Below are 17978 nucleotides of genomic sequence, written 5' to 3'. Positions count from 1 at the left end.
TGTGCTTCCTCTTCCCCTCCCTTGCTTGTTGCCTAGCTTGGTGCCTTGTAAATAACGTGGACAGCAGGAGTGCGGCATACATGTTTCAGACTGGGGAACCTTGATAATGTAACGGAGAGAAGATGAGACACATACAGAAAACTCAGTCACTTGGAATGAGATGGTCCTGAGCACCCTGGGTGGGGGAGCTGCCCAGTTGCGCTGGTGTTTCATGGGGTCTCTTGTGACCGCTTGTGGAACTTGTCCAGGAAGGCCGACTTTTTAGCATGACGGTGCTCCGGAACTGCTCCCACTGTTTCAGAGGAAAAGTCAGGGCAGTGTAACTGCTCCCACTGTTTCAGAGGAAAAGTCAGGGCAGTGTGTGCCACTGATTAATCTTTTCAGCACGGTAAGGTTCTTCCTCAGATCTGTGCTTGGTTGTCGTTAGTTTTCAGATGGGATGTCTCGGTTCCCCAGTCCTGCTTCTCCTGCAGCCTCAGAGGGGAGAGGCATCTGTCGGTCACCTCGGTGCCTGTCCTTATGGGGAGCAGAGCTGAGAGGCGAGCCCTGGGCTTCCTTTTTCAGGTGTCTTCTCACCGCCATGTCCTGGGGTTTCCTGCTCATCCACACCTGCGAGCCACTGGATGGCTTCAGTTATCTTCAGATCAGTAATCCTCACGTATGGCTGTGGAGCAAACCAAATCTGGTGCCTGTGTGCATTTTCTAAACGTTTGGACAAACTATATAGCAAATCTTGTTTCTTTTAAGTTTTTGTATTTTGAAATAATGATAGACTTATAGGATATTAATAGCGTATTATTCCCAGGAAATATTATGGAGCGATTCCACATGCTCTTGACTCACTTTCCCCCCGATGGTAACATCCAAAAAGACTGTCAGTCAGCATCACAACCAATATGATGGTTCAGCATCACATCCGGGATATCAACACAATACAGCCAAGAGACAGAGCGTCTCCCAAGGGTTTCCCTCCTGCTACTGTATTACAGTCACACCCACTCCCCTTTCGCCCCCGGCAACCACTAACCTGTTCTCCATTTCTGTAAGTTTGTCATTTCAAGAATGTTACAGGGACTTCCCTGGTGTCCAGTGGTTAGGACTCTGTGCTTCCACTACCGGGGGCCCACGTTTCACGTTTGATCCCTGGTCCTGGAACTCAGATCCTAGAAGCTGCATGAGGCAGTAAGACAATAAATTTCTAAAACAACGTTACAAACACATTTAAGTTCATAATCCATTTTGAGATAGTTTTTATAAGTATGGGGTTCATCAGGTTCCTTTTTCTTTCCCTATGGATGTGTAATTTCTCCAGTAATATTTGTGAAAAGGCCATCCTTCTTCCACTGAATTGCTTTAGCAGCTTTGTTGGGGGAACACCAGTTGGGCGCACATTTGTGTGGGTCAGTTTGTGGCTCCCTGCTCCGCCCACGGAGCTCTGTGTCTTTCCCTCCCCCCGTGCATACAGTCTGGATTCCTGTAGCCGCAGAACGAGGATTCATACTGAGATGGGAAGGGGAGCTTCCGAACATAATCTTCTTTTTCAAAATTGCTTTAGCTATTTTCGTTCTTTTGCCATTCGGTGTAAATTTTAAAGCACTCTTGTCCATAAGATGCAAAAGAAAATCTTGCTGGGGTTTTAAAGGAATTATGTTAAACCTCTCTATCCATATGGGGAGAATTGACATCTTTACTGTGTTGAGTCTTCCAATCCATGCACGTAGAATGTCTTTTTCTTTTTTCAAATAATGAAAGTTGAAGGTGTAAAGATGAAGGTAGCTGTGATGTAACTGTTGTTACGTGTGAAGAGATGCCTTTATTCCAGGGAGACCATCAATGCCAGACTGCCAGGCTATATCTTTGTTCAGTTCCTTTTTTTCAAAATTGTATTCACAGGCCTATGAAAGGAGGTTCCCTACGTGTCCTTTGATTCCAATGTTTGTGGACAGTGACACTGTGAATGAATTCAGGAGTGAAGATGGGGCTATTCACGTTATAGAAAGGCGCTGCAAGCTGGATATAGATGCTCCTCGGCTGCTAAAAAAGGTAACTGGAAAGGACACCTTAAAAGGCAATCCCCCCAAAACCAAAATGAATTTGTGCTTATTGCTTCTGTTGGTTGCACTTGGGTGTTATTCATTAACCCTTTTTTCTTTCTGTTTTGAAGATTGCAGGAGTTGATTACGTTTATTTTATCCAGAAAAACTCACTGAACTCTCGGGAACGTACTTTGCACATTGAGGCCCATAACGAAACGTTTTCTAATCGGGTCATCATTAACGAGCACTGCTGCTACAGCGTGAGTCGCTGCGCCCGGCGGAGGTGGGAGGTGGGGGCGTGGTCTTCTGAGAGCTGTCCGGCCCTTGCGTTAGGCAGTGTGTGTCTTTGTCTGAGAGGGCAGTTCTCCCTCACACAAAGTTACTGGTTTCTGATGTGTGGGATCAGCAGGGTGGCAGCTGGGGTGTCCTGCAGAATGGACTACATTGTTGTGGCAGTTAAGGGGGCCAAGTGATGCCCTGGTTTGTTCTTTAATATGAATACGCCACATCGTTTCGGGCCCACGCTAACACTTTTGAAATGTGTGTCCCTCTGAGATTGGATCTGTGTGCATTTATCTGCCTCCTGTCTTCCCTGCTCACCACCCAGAGCAAGAACTTCTCTGACCAGAGTAATGGAAGAACCCAGTAGGTCTCTGGCTTCCACCCTCACCTTCCTATAATGGATCCTTGACACGGAATCCAGAGTGATCCTTTTAAAGTGTGGCAGACCACGCCATGCTTTCTCAGGGCTCAGAGCTCTGCAGGGTCTGCAGTTCACTCAGAGGAAAAACCCACAAGCCTCACAGTGGCTCACAAGGCCCTGCATTTTCTCTTCCTCTCTCCTCTGTGTCCTGCCTGCCTCATGCGCAGGCCTGCCCACTGTCTCACGGTCTGTGATCACGTCAGCGTGCTTCCCAAAGGGCCCCTGGTCTCTCTGCTCCCTCTGCCCCCAGACCTCCGCTCGAGGCCCATCCTTACCTCCTACGGGCTCCGCTCAGGTCTGCCTTTCTCGACAAAGCCAGCCCGAGCGCCCTGTTTGATTCTGTGAACTGCCCTCCCGTCCTTTTAACCCTGCTGCCTACTTTGTTGTTTCCGATAGCGCCTCTCTGGCAGCATTGAAGTAACTTCTTGCCTGTTGTGTTCATGGCCAGCTGCCAGTCGTCTTCTGCGAGACTGTAACCTTCACGAGGCAGGGATCTCGGTTTTGTTTGTGATAGAGAACACTACTCGATAAATATGGTGAATGAGTGAATAAATGAATGACGCTTCCAAGCATGAAAATAAAGCTCTCCTTTTAATAGTCATCTTCAGAATATTTTAAAAATACTATGTGAGCCTTTTCATAATTCTGAACCTCTCTGTAATTTTTCCATCTGCTGTTTTCATGATAATAACATTGTTAGTAAAATAAGTGTTTTTTTCTTCCCCTTGGTACCAGTGAACTGAGGAGCAAATAATATTCTCAGTTGTCAGTATAATTAATGAAAATACTTTCTCTTTTACCTGCAGGTTCACCCTGAAAATGAAGACTGGACCTGTTTTGAACAGTCAGCAAGTTTAGATATTAAATCTTTCTTTGGTTTTGAAAGTACAGTAGAAAAAATTGCAATGAAACAATATACCAGCAACATTAAAAAAGTAAATGTCCCTTGGGATTTCATGGAGAGGGGTGGGCAGGAGTCTCTTGAGATGGTCCAAGATGGTGCCTTCAGGAGGCTGAGGGTGGGTTAGTCAGGGGTCCCGGTGAGTGAAAGGGGAGGGTGGGGGCTGCAGACCGCGCTGGTCGCTGGTAGAGGTCAGGGGCGAGTGTGCAGCCGCTGGCTGAGGTGCTTCCTACTCATAACTGCAGGGAGAGATGGGGACCAGAGTCCGGGGCCCGCTGGGGGAGGCCCTGCTGTCCTGAAGAGGCACTTTAGGGGAGGCCTCTCGGGTCCCAGGCCTTGGGAGGTGAGGTGCCTCTTCCCTGGAAGAAGCTTCCTTCTTGTTTTCCTGCTGCTGCCCATCAGCGTGGCATTTTGGTGTCAAATGTTATCATATGGGATTAGGGGGTGCTTTCCCAAGGCTTGTTCTCAGAGGTGCTGGGAAGCGTTTGGATTGAGACACAAAGCACATACTGTGCACAGGGTGGTAGACCAGTGCTTGTGACTAGTTCCATAAAGATGCCATCTGAGACACGGCTTCCTAGACCTCTAGAGAAGGGGAAGTAAAATTATGGGGGGAAAAGACCCGCGAAAGCATTTGGCTTTTGTTTTTCCTATTTGTTGTGTAGTCACTCAGTTTTCATCATGGTTTTCAAAACCCATGGGGAGTGAGTAACTTGAAAGCTCAGTGTGATGGTACTGACCTCAGAGCTGGCTTTGCTCCCAAGGGCAAGGAAATCATCGAGTACTACCTTCGCCAGTTAGAGGAAGAAGGCGTCACGTTCGTGCCCCGCTGGACTCCACCTGCCGCCGCCCCCTCTTTGGAGACGTCCTTGTCCTGCAAGAAACCAGCAGCGTCCCTGACCGTCGTCGTGCCTGACCCCACGCTCAAGGAAGGGCTGAGCAGTGAGCCCCTCAGCACCCCGAGCGGGGCACCCGAGCCCACCGCAGGGACCCCGGACGGTGAGTCTGCAAGGGGCCTCATTCTAAGGGCAAGACTCCAGGCTGACCTGGAACCCTTGCCTCTTGGGACACATAGCTATGACACAAACAAAAAATGGATCTTGTCACTGTCCCCTTGCCTCTGGCTTATATAACACATTCATTTTATTTTTTTCTTAGAATGAAGAAACAAGAGTTTTTTTTTAAATGGTCAGGAAGGGGTTAACACAGTTATATCATCAGCATACCCATTTTCGGCTTCCTAGATGCCAGGCACTCTTCTGAGCACTTTGTGAATGTTTGCTCGTTTAATAATAGTCCCTTTTAGGTAAGAAATGCTTTTGTCTTTGTTTTATAACTGAGTTAATAACTAAGGCTCAGAGGAACCAAATGACTTTCATGGAGAGACACAGCTGTAGGTGGCAGGCTCCACGCCTTTCTTGTGTGTCTTACCACCCACACACACACACACAGACACACACACACACACACATCCTTTTTGATTGCTCAGTGTCATGCCCATTGTAAAGTAAGACAGTACAAGAAAATCCTGCCCTCAGAAGTTCTGTTGAATCATTGGCATTTATTTTTTCCTGCCTTCTCTGTGGCTCAGCTTTGCCCTCTGAATTAAATATTAAATATCGATAACAGCCGTGATATCATGAATAGAGTTGATACTTGGCAAATAGAGGTAACCTGGTGGCAGTTGGGTGTGTCTTGGAATGTGCACGTTGCCGTGTGGCTTTGCAGTGCCTGGGTTTAAAGACAGCCACTGGGGGTCCCTTTGGTGGCTGGTTAGAGTCCGCCGTCCCCCATGGGTCATGTATCTCTTCGACTCCAGGACCACATGGGAACGTCACTGAGTGGGGCAGTTTGGAAGCCTTGGCAGCCTTCAGGCCCCAATGTTCTTATTAAGAACGTCTGTAATTTATATTCCAGACAAACTAGACGCAGACTACATCAAGAGATACCTGGGTGACCTGACCCCACTGCAGGAGAGCTGCCTGATCCGGCTTCGCCAGTGGCTCCAGGAGACCCACAAGGGCAAAGTGAGCATCTGCCTGAGTGTGCATCCGTGCATGTGTGCATCCACGCACGTGTGCAGGGGTGCCGTTGTTCAACCTCGGATGCCTGGTCCTGTTCGAGTGACTCGCAGTCAATGTGCCCGATGGCCGTAGGTGGGAATGTCCCTTCAGTCAAAGAGGCACTGGATCTGTGACCCCGTGTGCGGCATCTGAGTCCTTCGTAGCAAGTTAGGACGCCCTGCTGTGTATAAATAGCTGTGTACTTGTAGATGTTACAGAGAATGGCCTTAAAAACAACTACATATCAAGTTACAAAGCAATATTGTAAGAATTAACTACAAATATTCATTCATTTTACTTTTCAGAAGGTTTGGAAGTAGTTCACAGGTTATTCAGAGATTAGAACTGTTTGGGCTTCGGGACTTCCCTGGTGGTCCAGGTTAAGGTCAAGAATTTGCCATCTGCCACAGGTTCGTCACTGGTCGGGGAGCTGAGATCTCATGTGTCTTGTGGCCAAAAAAACAAAATATGAAACAGAAACAGTATTGTTACAACTTTAATACTTTAAAAAAAAAGGTTCTCTTAAAAAAATTACCTGGGCTTTAATTTTGAGGTTTTTGTTACGTGGCCTCATAAGGAATTAGGTTTTTTGTAATCTCACGGGGGACCAGTGTAGGACAGAGGCAGGTCCGTGTGTTTGGGTAGTTCCTGGCCTCCTGCCCTGGGCTCGTGTCTAGTTCTGTCGATCTTGGTCTCCAGCGTCCAATATCCAAGGACCGTTTGTATCTGTTCGCAAGAACACACCCCCTGTGGTCAGAGCTGCCATCGTTGAGCACTGACCATGCTTTAGACTCCGGTTTAAGATCTTTATTAAATCCTCCAAACGGCCCTGTGAGCTGGTGCTATTTTTATCATCCCTGTTGTGCACACAAATTTCAGTAACTTGCTGGGGGCGTTAACGTCTAGTGCCTCCTGGGGTCGGTCTTTGAAGCCGGGCCACTTGGTTCTGGGACCAACATTCCCAGCCACTCCCATGTAACGGTAGTCCTTTCTGAGACCGTGCCATCTCGGTACTTTATTTTCCCAAGGTGGGGCAGCCGGGTGCCAATCGCATGCCCCCCTCATCTGTGCACCAGCAGCGTGGGCACGTGGCTGGGGACGAGGACAGCTGGTCCACAGGAGACCCAGACACGGTCTTAGCCTTGTGTTTTACTGAGGGAAACCTGTCAGACTTGTCAACTGCCAGGAGTGGAACCTGAAGAAGGTTCCGGTGTGTCAGGACACCAGCACCACTGTCAGCCAACAACACTGCTCTGCGCCCTGCATTTCTGTCGTGTGTAATACCTGTACTGGAAGGTGCCCAGACCACAGAAGCTGGCAGGTTACTCAGTGGGTCAAAGCAGCTGGTGTGTAAGAAGTTACTTACGCCTTCACTCTCCTTTGCTGAAACTAAAACGGGAATAGTCTAAAGATTATTCAGACTAATAATGCAGATTTTCTAAAGCATTAAGGAAAGTATTTCTGGTAGTGGCTAATTTTAAATAGTGTAATAATGCAGCTCGCTGTCAGTAAGAAGTGAGACTTTTTAGAGTCTTATTCCCTTGGTAACTTGCTTTTTCCCCTTAGCAACTTTTCACATTGCTTAGAAACATATCCTTCTCTCAATAGATCCCGAAAGATGAGCATATTCTCCGGTTCTTACGCGCCCGGGACTTCAACATCGACAAGGCCAGAGAGACCATGTGTCAGTCTCTGACTTGGCGCAAGCAGCACCAGGTGGACTATATCCTCGACACCTGGCACCCCCCCCAGGTCCTGCAGGACTACTACGCGGGCGGCTGGCACCATCACGACAAAGGTAGCGGGAGCCTGGTGTCGGGACCCGCACTGAGAAGAACAGGGGACTCGGGTGTGCTGTCCCTCCCCTCCCTGAGTAAACGAGTGGGCGCCTGTTTTATCACCGCTGCCCTGGGCGTGCCCCGCCAAGTGGAGAGGGAGGGCCCGAGGCCGCTGCTTCCTGGCCTCTCACTCCCCCCGCCCAGCAGCTTGCTCCACTTCGTTCCTTAATCAGGTGGAAATGTTTGTTTGACTTATTTTTAAAAACTTCGAAGGCTGAGTGTTTTCAGGAGCAGGGTACTAGGAAAGGTACTTTCCAGTGACTTAACCCATGCAGTGTCTGCAACAATGTGTAGCCAGATTTTGGACATCACAACAGGAGAATTTTTAGCTCTACCTGGGGAGTGAACAAAACGTGAACCAAGAGCAGCATCCCTAAATGAATGATCAGATGTGAGGCCATCTGATCAGACTGCTCTGCACATGACACCTGGCAGGACAGGCTTCCTGGCTCAGTTTTGGTGGCAGGTGGAGTGAGGTGCAGTCAGTGCGCGGGGGTAGAGCCAGGGGCCGCGTTCCGTGGGGCTCCTGTCACTCCGGCGGGGCGTCTCCAGGGCCCTGCTAATGACCTGCTCCGCCAGTTGGCTTTTGTTTTCTCCTTTGACAATCCTGGTGGGAAAAGACCGGGTGGGCCTCCTGCGGACACCGCCAAAGCCAGCTGCTGCTTCCCAGAGCGGGAGAGTGTGTGGGGCCCCATTGGCCCGCGGGAGTGCCCGTCCCCCGGTTCGGGTCAGGAGCAGTGCTCACGCCGCTTGTCCTTTCCCTGCAGACGGCCGGCCCCTCTACGTGCTCCGGCTGGGGCAGATGGACACCAAAGGCCTGGTGAGGGCCCTCGGCGAGGAGGCCCTGCTGAGATACGTGAGTGCTGCCCGCTGGCTTCACTTCTTCTCTGTCGGCGGGCGTGGGAGAGGACCGTGGTCCTGTCACCGCAGCATGTATCACTTTCATAATTAGAAAGGAGGATCTATTCATAAATCCTACAAACTTCAGAAGAGGGCCCAAAAGTTAAGAAAATGTTTTTCGCGGTGGGGAAGCACAAACAGCCACGGGCACAGCCGTTCCAGGTGACGCGGGGGCCGGGCCGGGCGGTGTTGCCCCCGACCTGCACCCCCAGGCTGATTCGGGTCCTGCCCCCACCCTCGCTCTGCTCTGGGGCTGCCTCAGATCAGACCTCTCAGCAGTGCTCTTTGCACCAGCACAGCGTGGTCCTGGCTCTGAGCGTCCTTTGTTAGGGCTGTAAGCACCTCCTTCCCTGTCTCCTGAACCCCTCCAGGCAGCCTGCACAGCGTGGGTAGTCACGAAGAGAAGAATATTAGCCTTAAAGTAGAAACAAGCAAGCAGAACCTTAAAAGGCACGTGGAGAAGCTACCATCCTAAATTACCCGCTCTGGGCATTTCGTTGCCTCTTCCATGGTGCCCAGCGCTGTGCGTGTGCTTCCGCGGGCGCTTCCGCACACATGCACACAGGTCTGCGGGCGGACTGTGTCTGTCGGGGAAGGGCTTGTTACTCCAGCTCAAAGGGGTCCCTTCAGCCAGACTTGAGGCCGGTTGTCACACTGCCCTTTCTCTTAGCTGGTGCGTGAGGCTTCACAGTGTTGCCACTCAGCTGACACTCACCTCCGACTCTTCCAGACTCACTCGCTCTGGACGTGGGTCAGCAGGTCGTGCCCTCCCCGCCTGCCCGGTCACCCCTGTCGTCTCAGGGAGCTGCCCCCTGGTCCGCAGAGGACAGCGCTCGTGCCCCATGAGAGCGAGCTGCTGCTTCCGCGCTATGTTCTGTGCACACGACTGTGTCAGGACGTAGATGACGTTTGGCTTACACGCTTCCCTGAGGCACACGGGGTTGCCGTCACCCATGCAGCTGGATGCAGCCGTGTCAGCCCCTTAGGCTGATGGGGAACGTCTCTGGCTCTCATGCACAGGTTCTTTCCATCAACGAAGAAGGCCTGCGGCGGTGTGAAGAGAACACGAAGGTCTTCGGCCGGCCTATCAGGTAGCTGCTTCTCCCTCCTAGCTTGTTGGAAATAGGAGTCACGTATTTCTAGTTGATTTCTAAAAAGCCAGACTCTGCTTTGGTTTTTAGGACCAAGTCTGAGTAGTTCCTGTTTTCCATGGTGTCCTAGCAGGTAGACAGATAAACACGTGGGGCGTGTGCTGCAGTCAGCTGCGGGGCGGCTGCTGGGTTTTGGTGTTTCTGCCCCAGGCCTTGCTGTCCTCTTGGCCTGCGAGGGTCGGCCTGCGGTAGTTTCATGGTCTTTGGGAGTCCAGGGTCGCAGTTGCTTGGTTTTTGCTGTTTTTTTTGGTGCTGAGGAGGTGGAACAGAAAAAAATGATTCTCTGCTCTTAAACCAAACTTGCAGTTATGGTGGACTGCTTTGAAGATGTGCAGTGGTTCAGAGGTGGTTCCTGGGAAGGGTCTGGATGGTTGACCAGCACATAAGTTCCAGGAGGGCAGGGACTCGGAGGGCTTGTGTTCACTCCTATGTTCCCGGCCCCTGCCACAGTGCTTAACTCATTAATGTTTGTCGAAGACCAGGATACTGCCAGTCAGTCACACGTGTATTTAAACGCCGTACACACGGCCCACTGGGTCAGTAGAGGGGGCTCAGCAGATCCAGGGCAGCACGTGGCCTCCCTTCATGGACGGCTGCACCTTTGATCCTGGTTCTTTAGCCCTTGGTGGCTTTGGTATTTCGGGGATTGGTCCTACTACACGCAGCCCACGTCTTAATACAGGCAGATAGCAGTAGAGTTCATTACACTGTCATTTTTAAAACCCAGTGTATTTTTGGAAACGGACACTAGTAACTGTATAGAACGTAAAAAAGGAAAGCCAGTCACTCTGGGCTGTGGTTTGCCGAGTGTGCGTGCGCTGAACGGAGCTTGTCTCACCTGCAGCTCCTGGACCTGCCTGGTGGACCTGGAGGGGCTGAACATGCGGCACCTGTGGAGGCCGGGCGTGAAGGCCCTGCTGCGCATCATCGAGGTGGTGGAGGCCAACTACCCCGAGACGCTGGGCCGCCTGCTGATCCTGCGCGCCCCTCGCGTATTCCCGGTGCTCTGGACGCTGGTGGGTCTGTGGCGGGTGATGGCCCAGAAGGCGCGCACGCGTGTGTTCATGTCCCTGTGTGTGTCTGGGACTCCAAGTTGTATAACTAGTGAAGAAATAAGACAAGCATGGAGAGATCAAAGTGTCTCAGATTATTTAAGGGAAGAAAGTTTTCCCCAGTGTCCTCATGTCATACACTTTAGACTTGAGACTTTACAGAAAGAGCGTATCAAAGTTGAATCCCGCCCCCTCCAATATTGGCATGTAATTTTCACCCTTGAAGTACAGACAGCAGAGCAAGTATAACTGTGTGGTCTTTTCCAAATATTTATAGGTTAGTCCATTCATTGATGATAACACCAGAAGGAAATTCCTGATTTATGCAGGAAATGACTACCAGGGGCCTGGAGGCCTGCTGGATTACATCGACAAAGAGATCATTCCGGATTTCCTGAGTGGAGAGTGCATGGTACGTACCTACGTAGGCAGGTAACACGTCTGACTACTCACAAGGGCAGGGAAGGTGGGTGTGGTTGACACAAATGATTTTCAGAACTTTTCGTTTGGATTATTTGTCTTTCAGTTTGGGGGTTTTGGCTGGCATCTGTCTGATCCTGGGTTAAACTAAACAGCCATTTAGGTAATTTTTCATAACATACACATTCTTCATTGTTAATACTAATGAGAGCTTGTTTTAGAATCAGTGTGATTGCAGCTTCCTTTATGCGCTCAGCTTTGCGTGAATTAGATTCTTTAACCGTTTTAGAGCAGCTGTGCATTTCTTTAAAACGGTAAAAAATCAAACTGATTCTCCAAAAAGGTTGCCCCGTGGACAATGTCAGGAACACATCTTAAAAAGGGTAATTAAGGGAGCTCTTCTGTGTGATGCGAGATTTGAAGTACACTGCGGCTGGGTTAGCAGGCAGATGGCTCCACTTTTGCCCCTGTGTTGGCTGAGTGGGGCATGTGATGGGCCAGAGAAGCTCAGCTCCTTGGAGACCGCATGGCCCCGGGGGCAGGGTGGCCTGACGTGAGGGCCAGGAAACAAGCCTGGCACGGTCTACTCGCCCTGCTGGCACAGCAGGTGATGCCAGCGGGGAGTCCACTCCCCTTCACAGTAAAGGCTGTGCGATGTGGAGGTGCCACCACCCTGGCTGGCTCTCGTGTTCAGCTGCTGATGGGAACTTGGGCGGATCTTGGGGGATTCTTAGAGGAGTTTAGAGCTGAACTCAATTCTCAGGCCTTCAGTCCCACTCTGAGGAGTCGCGGATGGAACCACAGTGCAGTGCAGGGAGCTAGTGAGCCAGGGACCCCCACCCAGCGCCCGTGAGATTAAAGCTTGGGGGTCAGATCTGTGGAGACACATAGACGCAGTGTATCAGAGCACGACTCAGGTGGTTCTTCCAGTTGCGATGAAAGCAGCGGGGCTGGAGTGGGTGCTGTGTTAGCAATGGTAAGAATCCCATAAGAGCAGAGATTTCTCCTCCTAAGAGCAGAGATCTACCCACTCAGGCTCTTAAGGCTTCAGCTCGGCTCTTCTGTGCCACCGTCGGGCTGCCGTTGAGGAGGCCGCATTCGCCTCTGTCTGACGTCGTCCAGCTTGCCGTCACCGCATCGGCCTCCCCGAGTCCTGCTGCGCTGCCTGCCGGAGACGGCCATGCTTCTTCCCTGTTGTAGTCACCTCCCAGGGCAGATAACACAGGAAACACTTGGATTTTAAGAACTTGAGGGTTAAGTCGTTATATCCGGATCAATTAGGACATTCATGAATGTGCAAATTCTAATTCAGCCTGTTTCAAGCAAGTTCAAAAGGTGCCGCTCTTTATTGGTTTTTTGGCTGGTGTTGTGGACTGATCATTTGACCTGAGGTAGACATTAAATTTTCTCCCTTAATTATATATCTTGCCCATACTTGCATATGATAGAAATAATGCCTGTAGCTGTAGAGAATAAAACTCTCCTTCACATAATGTTTTTCTTTGCAGCACAATATAATACCCAGCGCTTCTTACATAAACCAGCTTCAGTAACTGGATGCTATCCCACACACGTACTACTGTGAATGTTGTGGCCAATCAGCTTCAGCTTGTTCTCATTTACTTAAAGTGAGACACATGTGTTTAAGTGGTTTTCCTCAATTATTTTGCCTAAGTAGTTCAGGGTACTTTACGACATGGCTGGTGTTTCCCATTTCCTAAGCGGTTCCGCGGAGTCGTGTGTGTCAGGCTGGCGTGCGGCTCTCGGGATCGGCCTCCGTGGGCACTGCTCTCATGGCCGTGTTTACGTTTCCAGTGTGAGGTGCCGGAGGGGGGCCTGGTGCCCAAGTCCCTGTACAGGACCGCGGAGGAGCTGGAGAACGAAGACCTCAAGCTCTGGACCGAAACCATCTACCAGTCCGCCAGCGTCTTCAAAGGGGCCCCGCACGAGGTAGGTGCCCGGCTGAAGCCACGGGGCCTGGGTCTCCCCTCCCCACAGGGGTTCTTCTGTGGGTCTCCCCAGTAGGGGGTCGTTTAGCAGAATCAGATGCTTTTCCCCATCTTGGTCTTTAGGGTCTTGTTGACACTTGGTCTGCAGTGAAGGTAACTGTCAATGCTGGCAAGCAGGCTCTTGCAGAGCAGACCTTGGCTGCCCTTGGTCAGGGCCCCCAGGAGGAGAGTAGGCAGGCGTCTCCATGTCCGGTTCACCTGAGACCCTTGACACACGGGGGTGCCTCGCAGGTCTCCCCCTGGGGGGAGGTCTGTACCTTCTCAGTTTAATGTTTTCGGCATTTTCTGTTTTTCTTGACTGGGTTTGGTTATTCACTATTTTTAAGGAGTTGGCCCATTTCCTAGTCTGTGGAGTGAGGAGAAGCTCACAGGCGTGCGTTCTCTCCTTGCTGTCCTGGGGCGGTGCCTGAGCAAGGCTGTGCCTGTTTTCACACACGCATGTGCTCTGGTGTCATGAGCGTCTCTGCACTGAGCGGGCTTAGTGCACTGAGTGGGCTCGGCCCATCCTGGGCTCCGGGCCGAGGTCTGGGGCTCAGGGCCGTGGGATCCAGCTGGGCTGAAGCTGGCCGAGCTCCCCTGTGCTGCTCCTCCATGCTCCTGGCCAGGGTGTCTCCCTCACCACCGCCCGCGCCTCCCGGGGTGAGCGGACACGGTGCTGTGGTTTGAATGAGCAGAGACGGGCTTGAGGTGTCCTACTCCCAGCCTCTTTGCGGGGAGACAACTGTGTCTCAAGGATTATTTGTATTAATTTCTTACTTGGAGGCTGCGTTCTCGTCTCTGCTTAGGTCATGGTTGCGTCGTCCCAGGTAGGGAGCTCAGTGTGTGGTGTGTTCTTGTGGGTCGCAGGGTTATCTGTGAGAGGATTTCTAGTCAGAACACTGAAAACTTCGGCTCTGGTTTCGGGGTTCAGTAGGGGACACATCAAGGACGGGGGTCTCGTGAAACGATGACTGAGTTCCTTGTCCCTGCAGTGAACGCAGGCGCGAGGGGCCAGTCCGCAGAGGGGCCTGGCGTCCCAAGGAGCTCGGCCTGTGGAGCCCCTGGTGTTGGTGCCGCCACTGTGCTGGGACAGGGCTCGTGTGCGTGTGAAATCTGCTCTTTTGGGAGAGTCTTTGTAGCTACAGAGCCAAGGCAGTGAGCAGTGGCGGCGGGGGGGGGCCAGAGACTGCTGGCTGGGAAGCGGACACACCGCCTGCAGCGCTCAGCGAGCAGCTCCCAGGGCAGGTGGGGCGCGGGGTTGGCTTCTGCCGAGATTTTTTAGTGAATACATAACTTTCTGCAGCTGGTTTTAATTCTCACAGTAATCTTTGGAAACTATAACTTTGATCGTTCCCTGCTGAGAAGCTATATGGGCGCTGCATGAAATTCAGCTTTTAGATTGGCACTCGACACCGGGGGCCTTCTCCACCCAGGCCACGTGGCTCCCTCTTCCCACTCAGCCTGGCGGCCACTGGCAACAACCCCTCAGCCTGTGCTCGCCTCCGCTCCTCCCCGAGGGGGTTCTTTCTGTCCCTCCTGGGCTGTTTACTCTGGGACCTTCCCTGTGCCCTTCAGCCCAGAGCAATCCTCGGAACCACTTCTGTGGTGTTGAGTGTTATTTCTGTTTTGTATCAAGGCCTTTCTTACAGCCAGGACCCGTTAGCTTAGAATGGCGTCTAAAGCGCATGTGCGGGACGCTCAGGCTGCAGGGGGAGCTAACGGAGCATGGAGCTTGATGGAGTGCAGAGCCTGGCTGAAGAGGCCGGGGGCTGGGACCCCCCTCGCCCAGCTGAGAGGAGAGCTGGGGGGCGGTGGGGATGTGCTGCCCTGGCACCGGCTCACAGGGTCCTGTTCACCGTGGCGGGCTGATGCAGCCAACCTCTCCTTCCAGATTCTCATTCAGATCGTGGACGCCTCATCAGTGATCACGTGGGATTTTGATGTGTGCAAAGGGGACATTGTCTTTAACATCTATCACTCCAAGCGGTCGCCACAGCCACCCAAGAAGGACTCCCTGGGGGCGCACAGCATCACTTCCCCAGGAGGAAATAACGTACAGCTGATAGACAGAGTCTGGCAGCTGGGCCGGGACTACAGCATGGTGGAGTCGCCCCTGATCTGCAAAGAAGGGGAGAGCGTGCAGGTAGGGTCCCCTGAGCCTGCCCTCAGCCTGGGTTTTCTGTCTGGAGCAGGAAGTCTTAGGGTGTTGGCCAGGCTGTTCGATGTGTCCTCTTAGGGTGATTCAGGAAACCGAGTGACTCTCAGAAGAACTCAGCTCAGCAGAATCCATGACTTGTGTCTAGAGCCATGAATTATTTCTGGAGATGTTTTCACAGAAGCAAACGGAAGGAAGGAGAGGGCAGTCAGTGCATGTACTGCTGGGATTCAGGCGGCTGTCAAGATGACCTTCGACTCAGTGGCATTGGTCGCCTTCAAGAAAATCACTCCGAATAGAAGTGAGATAAACAAGGACATAGGGAGCTGTTAGCTGTCATTGCCAAGCATTCTCATTTCTTTGCAGTGTTCCATCAGTTCATTTAAAACGTTGGCTAGTTATTCTGAGTGCCTGAGCTCAGAATGGTAGTTCTCGGGAGCTTCCGGCCTTCACATAGGATGCATGATTTTGCTGTCTTCACACTTTTCAGGGATAAGCCTGTCAGTGTTTTGGTAGTCTTAGAAGCACTGAAAGAGAATATTCAGTTTTAAAAATAATGAACATTTGAAGCTGTATCACACAGTCTTGAGTTCTACAATTAGGGGAGAGAGCAGTTTTCACAGATTATCATTCTACTTTAGACTGACATCCTTTTAACCCAGGATATGCTGGTAAGGTCACTGGAAGCACATCAGAGTGTTGGCTGGTCTAGGAAAGCTTTTTAGACCCCACCCCCTCGAGGGTAAGCAGAGGACCCTCCTAGGGGCTCCCACCCTGTGGGCGTCTGCTTCCTCCTCCGCAGATGGGGCCCTGGCTGCAGGGCCCACCCCTGGAGGCAGCATGGGACTGGCCCCGATCACGAACCAGGGTAGCTGGCCCCTTCCCCCACCGAGAGGGTCGGTAATCGACACTGGATCCGAGTGGACAGGGATGTGGTCCCCTCGGTGTCTGTCCCTGTTGTGGGGGCTCCCGGGAAGCAGGGGGTCCTCAGCTGTGCCCCTGACTCACTCCAGGGCTCCCACGTGACTCGGTGGCCAGGCTTCTACATCCTGCAGTGGAAGTTCCACAGCACGCCGGCCTGCGCTGCCACCAGCCTGCCCCGCGTGGACGATGTGCTGGCCTCCCTGCAGGTCTCCTCCCACAAGTGCAAAGTCATGTACTACACCGAGGTGATCGGCTCCGAGGACTTCAGGTACCGGAGGCCGGGTTCCGGGCCGGGGCAGCTCGTGATGTCACATGAGGGGGTGCGGGACCTCGGAGGGGAGCGAGGGGGCAGGGTCCAGCCGGAAGGCAGTGGGTGGCCACCATGGGCCCTCACGCCTCCCCTCCCCGTGCTGCTTGCAGAGGCTCCATGACCAGCCTGGAGTCCAGCCACAGCGGGTTCTCGCAGCTCAGTGCCGCCACCACCTCGTCCAGCCAGTCCCACTCCAGCTCCATGATCTCCAGGTAGTGCCCAGTGCGCGGAGGGGACGGCCCACCACCTCGGACCGCCGCCCGCCCGCCCGAGAGCGGCCACGTTGTGTGAACTGCTCTGGCCCTCTAGGTAGCAGATAGCTCTGCAGATGGTAAACGTAGTCACTGACCCCGAAGCTATCTCGACAGGTAGTTGTAACTCTCACTCAGTAGCCATAGATTTTGTATACAGTGTGCACAAAATCCAATCAGAGCACAAGGGCTCTCTTCAAAGAAAAGTAGTTTATATACCAATTAAGAGGTTGACTTTGTCTCAAAGTGGATGCAAAAAAAAAGCGATTCCAGCCACCTCCTCGCTGTCCCTTAGTGGATGAAGTCCCTCCACCACCCGTCCGAGGTGACCCGCCTTCCTCCGTGGAGCAGAAGCTGCCAACTGGTCCCCCGCCCGCAGCTGGCCCCCACCTCCTCCCTGCCGGTGGTCGATGCACTCCCTCCGAGGGCGGTGACCACCCTCCGGGTTCCTGTTCCTCTGAGTAGTCGCCGCCTAACTGGAAGGACTCAGACCCAGCTCTGGGACCAAACAGACCCGCTGTTGTAAAGTGGGGGCTGGGGGCTCTCGGGGACCTCCCATGACGCCAGGAAGAACACCACCATCATTAAACATTATTTTCTCTCCTCCCTTCAAATCTTTTGGTACTTAGAGCGCACACTTTCTCTGCCCGTGAATGTGGGCCAAGGGCCTCCTCTTCCTCCTCCTCCTGGTGTGCCGCTCTTCTTCCTGCATGGGTCACTTCTGAGCTCCTCCTCTTGCCTCCCTGGGCCCCTCACAGCCGAGTAGCGTCAGCGCCCGGGTGGTCCTTCTGTCACTGGAGGTGTTTCAGGGGCATTGAGGCCCACTTGCCGTTTTGAAACGGTCCCACGTTCGCTGTAGCTGACCAGCGTTCTCACCGCATGGCTGTGCCAGGACCGCCTGTGGCCTGAGGAGCCCGGCTCCTTTGTGAAAGGAAGCTGTGGATGTGTGTGCACGCAAGCTTGTGTGTCCAGGGGTGGGTGTGTGGCAGCAGGGAATGGGATGAGTAGAAACTTAGTTCAAGTAAGAGAGGATTCGATGTCCTTGAAGCAGATCAGATTATGAAGTTGGTTTGCTTTTGATTTTTTCTTTATGGTTCTGATCGCCAAGCCTGGTCTACCTTTTTATTGGCCCATCGTTTTCTCATCTTTTTATGGGAAAAGCAGGTTTTCTGTGAGTCTGTCCAGTTGCTGCTTTGGGTCAGTCTCCAGGATGAATGAAGGCGTGTCACGTGGTGGTGTGTGTGGCAGAGGCTGTGCTTTTTAAGAATCTGGGCCAGGAGCCAGGC

At 52.3% G+C, this 17978-nt stretch overlaps 1 protein-coding gene across 6 annotated transcripts in view; it reads left to right on the top strand.

Annotated features, from left to right (window-relative positions):
- The window catches only part of SEC14L1 (SEC14 like lipid binding 1), a 46185-nt gene extending 28879 nt beyond the window's left edge, over positions 1-17306 (top strand). For all 6 annotated transcript variants that reach the window (XM_027974154.2, XM_042256310.2, XM_060394978.1 and 3 more), the window contains exons 3-16: positions 1894-2043; positions 2165-2296; positions 3546-3674; positions 4405-4639; positions 5558-5667; positions 7312-7501; positions 8309-8397; positions 9462-9532; positions 10437-10608; positions 10922-11056; positions 12880-13014; positions 14944-15195; positions 16221-16399; positions 16552-17306. In XM_027974154.2, coding sequence (XP_027829955.1) covers positions 1894-2043; positions 2165-2296; positions 3546-3674; positions 4405-4639; positions 5558-5667; positions 7312-7501; positions 8309-8397; positions 9462-9532; positions 10437-10608; positions 10922-11056; positions 12880-13014; positions 14944-15195; positions 16221-16399; positions 16552-16657 — 2085 coding nt within the window. In that variant the 3' untranslated portion in view covers positions 16658-17306. The remainder of the gene's footprint in view (positions 1-1893; positions 2044-2164; positions 2297-3545; positions 3675-4404; positions 4640-5557; positions 5668-7311; positions 7502-8308; positions 8398-9461; positions 9533-10436; positions 10609-10921; positions 11057-12879; positions 13015-14943; positions 15196-16220; positions 16400-16551) is intronic.
- The last annotated feature ends 672 nt before the right edge of the window (positions 17307-17978 follow it).

The sequence above is a fragment of the Ovis aries genome, chromosome 11, assembly GCF_016772045.2.
Source record: "Ovis aries strain OAR_USU_Benz2616 breed Rambouillet chromosome 11, ARS-UI_Ramb_v3.0, whole genome shotgun sequence".
Taxonomy (NCBI): domain Eukaryota; kingdom Metazoa; phylum Chordata; class Mammalia; order Artiodactyla; family Bovidae; genus Ovis; species Ovis aries.
The sequence above is the reverse complement of the archived record's forward strand: the minus strand, read 5'-3'. Positions and strand labels throughout refer to the sequence as shown.